The 9227-nt window shown below is 48.1% G+C and overlaps 1 protein-coding gene across 3 annotated transcripts in view; it reads left to right on the top strand.

Moving 5' to 3' along the window:
• The first annotated feature begins 1659 nt into the window (after positions 1-1659).
• CAAP1 (caspase activity and apoptosis inhibitor 1) overlaps positions 1660-9227 on the top strand; it is a 296318-nt gene continuing 288750 nt past the window's right edge. The window contains exons 1-2 of one of the 3 annotated variants that reach the window (XM_086962118.1): positions 1660-1782; positions 2455-2613. In XM_086962118.1, coding sequence (XP_086818244.1) covers positions 2476-2613 — 138 coding nt within the window. In that variant the 5' untranslated portion in view covers positions 1660-1782; positions 2455-2475. Of the gene's footprint in view, positions 2184-2454; positions 2614-9227 lie in introns of all 3 variants that reach the window. The other 2 variants (XM_086962119.1, XM_086962121.1) reach the window with 2 other exon arrangements.

Below are 9227 nucleotides of genomic sequence, written 5' to 3'. Positions count from 1 at the left end.
GACCTCCCAGTTTTTTCATCCTACTTAAAGCCCAGGAAATAAGACCATGTCACAGTCATCTCATGGCCCAGCACTGTGCATCAAGCATGACTTCCACTTTTTGAGATTGCCTATATGCAAGGGCATAGTAAATCCTACCCCCCTCCCCACCCCTTGTTTTAGGAACTACGAGACAGGTGAAATTCTTGATGGGCCTCTTCTGTCTGCAACTCTGCAGACAAAGGTTCAGCTCATAATTAATATGAAAGGTGGGCGAGTGAGTAAGTGAAGATATGGGTGGATGGCTGGATAGATTAGTGAAAGGGTAAATGGGTGAATGTATGGATAATGAGAGAAATGCTGGATGGATGAGTGAGTGGAAGGATGGGGGAGAGCAAATGTAAATAGATGGATGTATGGGTAGAAGGGTAGATGGATGGGTAAAAGGGTGGATGGATGAGTGAAAGGGTTGATGATGGGCGAGTGAAGGGGGGATGGATTGATGAATTGATAAGTCAAAGGGTGAATGGATGAGCGAAAGGGTGGATGTAAGGATGAGTGAGGGAAAGGGAGGGTAGATGGACAAAAGGATGGATAGATGAGTGGAGGAGTGAAAAGGTGGATGGATGAAAGAAAGGATGGGTGAGGGATATGGTCAATGGATGTATTCATGATTGAATGAGTAGCTGGATGGGTGGAAGGATAGCTAAGTGAAAGTGTCAATGGAGAGAGAAAGGGTGAATAGATTGAAGGGTGAGTGATTGGGTGGGTGGATGAGTAAGTGAAAGGATGGCTGGATCAAAGCTAAAAGGCTGGATGGATGAGTGAGTGAATGGATAGATAGGTGGAAGAGTGGATGGATGAGTGTACCAATGGATAGGGTGAAAGGATGGATTGATGGATGAGTGAAAGGGTGGATGGAGGGATGGATGAGTGAGTGAAATGATACATGGAAGGATACATGATGGATAGGTTTGTAAATGGTTGAATAGGTTTGGATAAACATGGGCTTAATTATACACTATTGCACAAGCTCCTCTGATGTGTCAGTAAAATGTACCTTCAGACCAAGGGTTTTATCCTGAATTTTGACCTTCTCTCCTGAGTTTTTGTCCTGAATTTTTACACTCACTGTCCTGAATTTGCACCCATGCGAGTTGATCACCCTATCCAGCACCGCAAGGTCATACGAATGGCAAGAGAGCTATGCAAGTAGGATTACTCCATTGAGAGAAAAAAAAAGTAAAAAACATTGCCATTTACAACGTCAATAGCTCTAACTTTTTACAAATGCGACACCAATTCCATTTCAAATGCTTTTTTTTAAACGTTGAAAAAAACGTTGGTTTTCCCGGCTGAGAAAAGCAGCATTGTTCTAAAACTGTAAAAACGCCCCTCTCTACAAGGAAGGCACTGCCTTTTAGGACCGTAAAACCAGGTCATCAATTTACTGGACTCACGTACACCCCCAGACCAATACACCAGGTGGAGGGCTGTGTTCATAAACGTGCCCTGCTAGTTCTTAAGTTTTTGTTGGGCTGGAAGCTGCGAGTAAAAGGTTTATGGTTCCTATTCTGATGTTTCTGTGGGCTCGTAGAGCCAAACATAACTTCGTCTCGTCCCATGGATTCTTAGAAACGCCCACCTCTAACAATAATAAGACTTCCACGGAAGGAAACCGCGAGAACAATTACCACGGTCCTGAAGCAGTCCGTCTTCTGTGTTTGATGTCTTGCAGCTGGAGTTCCTCGTCCATGTCAGCGACGTGTCACTGTTTGGCAAACCCGGTCACCAGTAGTACTGGTATGCGCAGCATTTTCCCCGTTTTGAAATGTGTAATTGTTCAGTTTTAAAACATCAGTGAACTTAGTGTGCGACACATAATGGCAATCAGCAATCCATGTTGCTTTTTTTTGTTTCTGTAGTAGGCAATCTAAACAGGTGACATCACAAACACTAGAAACTGTAATCTTTTAAAACCAGAAACTGTGTGCACGCGTCAGGCGAGCGGGAGTTGACGCTATATGACCAGAAGCGCACTGTAAAGTACCCCACTCCTTCCCTCGCACCGCTGCCTGATGTTCTAGGAAAAATACGGTACGCTTACGCTTCTTATGACCCAAGAATCATCATTCCAAGACTCCCTCCTTGAACTAGTGAGGCGTCCTAGATCTCTAGCGGGAACAGCTGTGTGAAATTCAAAGGTAAACCGTTTCTGCCTCGAAGAAGGTTAGGTGGCTCGAACATAAGCAGGTGCAACTTTAGACATCCTGAAAAATCCCCCATGGACAAGCCTGTTTAGGTTTGTGCGCATCCACAAGTCTAGAGGGAAACGGAACCACAGATGCTGAATATTACGCCTGTTCTACCTCACGGGGATGCAAACCTGCCCACCCACCCCCTTGGGCAATAGTATAATTTTGATAATCCCTCAAGAACAGCGTTTTCTCACATGCATATTTATTTCCCACGCAGCACAAAGAAAACAGCCAACTCATGGCGGGCAAGAAGTCCTCCAAGGAAAAGAAGCGAAAAAGCCATAGCTCTGCAGAGGGGTTTTCCGGGGACGGTAGCCGAGAGAGGAAGCGCCGAAGGAGCGGTGGTGAGCCGAGTCACAGCAGCCCCTCTACCAAGGTGAGTAAGGCAAACTCGCCAATTACTTAAAACAAGGAAGGGAACAGTGAAACGTAGTCTATATTTAAACGCACATCCCACTTGTCATTTTTTTTCCTTCTATGCAGGTGGGCGGTCGGTTGGAGGGGCGGAGATAGAAATAGAAAAAGGACACTGTGTCTGTAATGTCATGTAGTTGAAATCTATAGTGTAGTCGCGGTGGCCATCTTGAACTGGCGATAGATTTTTTTTGTTGCAGTTATATATACCGCGAACTCGACCCGAAGGTATTGGAGCGCTTTTACATGAGCTCCCGTTTACACAATACAGGAACGCATTCATTGTTTGTAGGCGGTGGGAGATTAAGTGATTTGCTCAAATGTGACAAGTTGTTAAACCTTATTTCCCAAAGTCAGGCTAAGCGGAATAAAAAAAGTGTGTGTGTGTGGGAAAGGGGGGGGGGTGTGTGTCTATCAAAGTGGCGTGGCCGATGTAATTAAGGATTAAGGGCGTGGCTTGAAAAATACTATGCAACGTAAAAATCTGTGTTTAGCATAGTGTGCCACCTACTGGTATTTTGCTGCTTCTGTCATTGCACATATATATACAATACAACAAGTTAACTAACATACAATGGTAACCATAGTGTAGCGTTCTAGTTGTTTACGTCACGTTGACGTAAAGCACGGCGGCCATGTTGGCGCCGGGGTTGCGCGCGCATCATTAGCGCGCCGAGCATTCAACGGAGCAGAGCGCCGGCCGGCGCTCCTCGGAGTAATATATTTAAAGAGTAAATAAACAAGCTTAGCGCCTCAACCACTGCCTACGAGTCTTCATTACATAACGTTACAGTGGCGACGAGGTCGGGACGACGACCAGACCGACGCTAGGAGCACAGAAGGGAGCTGCACCCCACGTGGCTCCCACGAGGCACAGAAAGACTCAGGCACAAGGTCACCAGGCCCATCCAGACACCAGGAAGGTCCACCTGGATCAGCAAGGTCGGAGATACATCACAGACAGCCACATTGAACGACCTGAGGCATCGGGCAACCCGAGGAGCGTGGCAGTGCCACAGCACAGCATTGAAGCGGCGAACAGGTCAGAGAGGCAGCACGACCACAGGGTAGCCAAGAGCACACGGGCCACCTTCCTGCACACCCACGCACAGGGAGCGCTGCGCTGGCTACCAAAGAGGAGGAAGTGGGGTCTAGCGACAAGAGCCCCCAGAGGAACAAGCACACAGGGAACGAAAACAGTACCCCAGGCAGCCCCCCAGGAAAACCCACCGACGGGACAGTCGTCAAGGAAGTGAAGATGAGTACCCCGGCGGGATATGCAATCGCACCGGTACAATTCCTACCGAAGCCCGGAGAGCCTTTGATGAAGTGGGAGGACTGGAAGGAGTATATAGATAACTTCATAGGGGTGCTAGAAGATGAAAATGAAGAAAAATTCACTCCTCAGAGAAAGAAACGAATCCTACTACTAAATCTAGGACCAGAAGGACTGAGAATATACAAGAGTCTAGTACCGAAGAAGAGAGAAGACACAGACGACGATGTGTATGCACATGCAGTGGAGGACCTAGATGAACGATATCGCCCCACCATCTGCGTGTCAGTGGATAGATATAACTTCCAACAAAGGAAACAAAAGGCGGGAGAAACTATCGAAGAGTACGTAGCAGCGTTGAGAAAACTGGCAGCCACGTGTAAGTACGCGCTGTGGGAAGATGAATTCATAAAAGACCAAGTGGTCATGCACACCACGAGCGCAAATGTACAAGACAAACTATGGGCGAGCGGTGACACCACGCTCAAAGAAGTGTTGGTCATAGTGAAGAGGGCAGAACTCGCAAAGAGGTGCGCAAATGCAACCAAGAAAGAGGTGGCCGCTCCCACCCTGGTGAACAGAATACAGGAAGAAGATCACCGTAAAGACCAAAGAAACAAGCAACCAGTAACCAAAGGAACCAGCAGATGGCAAGGGAGACAGGCGAGCAGTGAGAACAAGAAAACGTGCTACAGGTGCGGAAGCTGGTCCCATGAAGCCCACGACAGGAAATGTCCGGCGTTCCGGGCCAAATGCCTACACTGCGGCATCGTAGGTCACTACGAGAAGGTATGTCGAAAGAAACAGCAGAAGGGAATGGTGAAGTACGTTGACCAAAGCGAAGAAGACCTTGAGGAAGTCACGGAGGAAGAAGTGGTCACCGTCTTATGCATATACGACCAAGTGTTGAGCGTGGATGGCAAGAGATCAACCAAACCAGTCCTAGACATGTCCATGGGTGGCATCACCATCACGGTTGTGGCAGACACCGGATCCCCTTTTACCATCGTGCAGAGAGCAGTGTGGGAAGAAGAGTTCCAACCCAAGTTGGGCCCAGAGCTGGAGAAACTAGACATACGACCAGTCACCTACAACGGGGATCGCATTCCCATGTTAGGCTTCCGACACCTATTGTTTGAATTCAGAGGCCGATCGGCGTGGTGCAAACTATATGTCGCAGAGAAAGGACCCTCCGTCCTAGGATGGTTAGACCAGGGTGATCTCGGCATAAAACTCGACCCAGGAGGGAAGGAACAAATTCTCCTCACTGAACAGGAGGAATGGCCGGACATGAACAGATGGAAGAAGAACTACCCGAAGGTGTTCGGGGGTACGGTAGGAAAAATGGAGAAATTTCAACATAGAATAGTGCTTAAGGAAGGAGCCATTCCAGTGGCACACAAGGTGAGAAATGTGCCCATCGCAGTGAGGGAAGCGGTCCAGACGGAACTCCAAGACCTGGAAAGGAAGGGCATCATAGAGCCAATCACATGCGCAGAATGGCTGGCGCCCTTGGTAGTGGTAATGAAACCCAACGGAAAGGTCAGGCTCTACGTGGACCTGAGAGAACTCAATAAAAACATAGTGGTGGAGAAATTTCCCCTTCCCAGGATAGAGGAGATGTTGGCCAAAACCAGAGGGGTCAAGTGGTACTCCACCATTGACCTTACATCGGCCTATCACCAGGTAGCACTGCACCCGGACAGCAAAAGCCTAACGTCGTTCATAACCCCGTTTGGGTGTTACAGATTCTGTCGCATGCCGTTTGGGCTGGCCTCGGCAGCAGCCGTCTTTCAAAAAATGATGCACCAACTATTCAGAGGCTGTGAAGACGTCCAGTATTTCCAGGATGATATTTTGGTGATGGGGAGAGACAGGAGAGATCATGACCGTAAACTAGAGAAAGTACTACAAACACTAGAAGCCAAAGGTCTCACGGCAGAATGGTCGAAATGTCGGTTGGGCCTGCAATCAGTGACATACTTAGGCCATGAAATTGGACAACAGGGGATCACGCCAAAGGCGGAGAACGTGAAGGCCATTGCTGAAGCACCGCCCCCCAAGAACAAGGAGGAAGTCAGGTCGTTCCTGGGAATGGCGGAGTACTACAGCAAGTTTGTGGTACATTTCGCCTCAAAGACCTACAACATGAGGTTGCTGACCAGAGAGAGCACGGCGTTTCAGTGGACACCGGAAGCCCAAGCAGAATTTGAAGTCATCAAAAAGGAGATCTTGGGAGCCATACCGCTCAAGGGGTACGACCCACAAGGCACCACCGTGCTCATCACCGACGCCAGCGACAAAGGGCTAGGCGCGGTACTTATGCAAGACCGAGGAAGAGGAGACATGGAGACAATCAGCTTCGCCTCCAGAGCAGTGACAGAGACCGAAGGCAAGTACAGCGTCATCGAAAAGGAGATGCTAGCGGTAGTGTGGGCCACAACGAGGTTCCGGCAATTCTTATGGGGCACCCGATTCCTGCTAAAGACGGACCACAAGCCGTTAGTGAAGGTACTAACATCGTGCGGACATGCCAGTGCCACACCCAGGATATCGAAAATGTCCTTAAAGTTACTGGAATTCAGATATGATGTAGAGTACATTCCTGGAAACAAGAATCGAGTGGCGGACTACTTGAGTCGAGCAGCGGCCATGGAGCCTGCAGAAGAAGATCCAGCAGACGGAGGTGAGATGGTGGCTCTCATAGAAGACCAAGAGAAGGTAATTAGCATACAAGAATGGACCGAAGCGTATGAAGAAGATACCGACATCAAGGATGTGAGGGCGCACATCATACAAGGTTGGCCAGAGAAGAGAAAGGTGAAGACAAACCTTAAACCATTTTATGAGGTGAAAGAGGAACTGTCAGTAGGAGACAAGGGCATATTCATCTACCGGGGAGACAAGGTAGTTCCCCCAAGGAACCTCATCAACAAGTTGCTGGACCTATTACATGAAGGCCATCTTGGCATAGGGAAACTCAAGGCCAGAGCGAAACAAAATTACTGGTGGCCAGGTATGGACGTAAGAGCAGAGAGGCATGTCAGGGAGTGTCCCCAATGCCAAGGGGCCGACAAAACATTGAGACCACTACGTCCAGCTCTAGGAAAATTCGACAATCCCTTAAACCCATGGGAAGAGTTATCCATAGACATTTTAGGACCGGTGCTGGATGACCAGAGCACACAGAAATATGTCTGCGTCCTCATAGACCGTTACTCCAAATGGCCAGAGATAAAAGTGAGTGAATCTATGGACACTGAAAACATTCTAGAGTTTCTTTCCGAGACGTTCACCAGAGAAGGAATTCCCAAGTCCATCCTAAGTGACAATGGACCTCAGTTCACGTCGGAAAGATGGAAACAATTCATGGAAAGAAATGGCATCTCCCTAAAGCACACAGCCATTTACCATCCAGCGGGAAATGGCCTAGTCGAACGATTTAACAGAGTAGTGATGGGAGCCATACAAGCGGCCATCTCTAACAATAAAGACTGGAAGAGAGCGCTGGAGAATATGGTGTGGGCCTACAGAATAACCCCCACAGGCACGGGGTACAGCCCGTTTCAAATATTGAGAGGACGTGAACCCTTCACGCATGACAACAGGATTTGGAAGGAGAAGGTGATAACCAGTGAGTGGTCTCCTGCCGTAGTAAGGGCCAATCTGGAAAGGGCACAAGCCATCTACACCAATAACTACAACACTTGGAAAGAGGAGAGTGGGTAAGAGTAAGGCTAGCCACCTTACAAAGGAAAGGAGACAGCAAGTATAGCAAGCCGATGCAAGTCAAGGAAGTATACGATCGAGCGGCTCTGCTCAGCGATGGAAACGTGTGGTCGCAGGACCGCATGGCCAGGTGCAACAAGATCGTGAGGTGGGGACGGCGGTCCTCGGAAGGTGTAGACATGGATGATGTGATCGAGGAAGATAGGTTCAGCGGAAGTGAGCATGAAGATGGAGCAAGTGCGAGGGAAGTGCAAGAAGGTGAAGAAGGGAGCGAGACTCCGAGAGCGGAGATGGATGTGTCGGGAGGTAATATGAACGATGAAGGAGCGATGGGCGGAGGAGCAGAAGATACGGAAACGCAGGGTCAAGGGGCCCGAGAGAACATTGGTAAGGTGACCAGGAGGGGAAGACAAATTGTAAGGCCTGCCCGATTTCGAGACTTTGAACTAGACAGCGAACTGTAAGTGACTGATCTTGGGTTTGGTAAAAGGGGGAGATATGTAGCGTTCTAGTTGTTTACGTCACGTTGACGTAACGCACGGCGGCCATGTTGGCGCCGGGGTTGCGCGCGCATCATTAGCGCGCCGAGCATTCAACGGAGCAGAGCGCCGGCCGGCGCTCCTCGGAGTAATATATTTAAAGAGTAAATAAACAAGCTTAGCGCCTCAACCACTGCCTACGAGTCTTCATTACGTAACGTTACACATAGTAACAAGCATTTACAATGCAATGGTCTCGGCATTATTAAAGGTAGAGCTATTGGCATTGCTCATTAATTTTTTTTAAAAATCATAAATAAATGGAATTGTCATTTACATTGCCAATAGCTTAATCGTTAAATAAATGGCGTTGTCATTTACAATGCTAATTGCTTAATCGCTCGCAAATGCATGACCTATTGCATTTACACCCACACAGAGCCACACACAAAGCCACCCACACACACATACAGAGCCACCCACAGAGTCATTCACATAGAGCCACCCTCACACAGACAGAGCCACCCACACACAGAGCCAACTACAAAAAAGGTATCCACACACACACACACACACACACACACACACACACACACACACACACACACACACACACACACACACACACACACACACACACACACACACACACACACACACACACACACACACACACACACACACACACACACACACACACACACACACACACACACACACACACACACACACACACACACACACACACACACACACACACACACACACACACACACACACACACACACACACACACACACAATTACACGTGTTACCATCCTTGTGGGGACTATGTGTTTTCACCAGCCTTGTGGGGACTAACCCTTCCCAATGTTTTAAAAATATACCAATAACAGAAAAATGTTAAGAAAAATTCATAATACAGGATCCTGCTTCAATTTTACAAATATGTTGTTATTTAGTCACGCGCACAGAACCATCATTGTGGGGACTTGGACATGTGTTACCATCCTTGTGGGGACCTACTCAATAATTCTCATTTCTGATTGAAAACACTCATTACGTAATAGATAAATTCAATTTTTCAGTGCC

Source organism: Lissotriton vulgaris, chromosome 3_1 (assembly GCF_964263255.1).
Source record: "Lissotriton vulgaris chromosome 3_1, aLisVul1.2, whole genome shotgun sequence".
Lineage (NCBI taxonomy): Eukaryota > Metazoa > Chordata > Amphibia > Caudata > Salamandridae > Lissotriton > Lissotriton vulgaris.
Note: the sequence above shows the minus strand (reverse complement) of the source record. Positions and strands in the feature narration are given on the sequence as shown.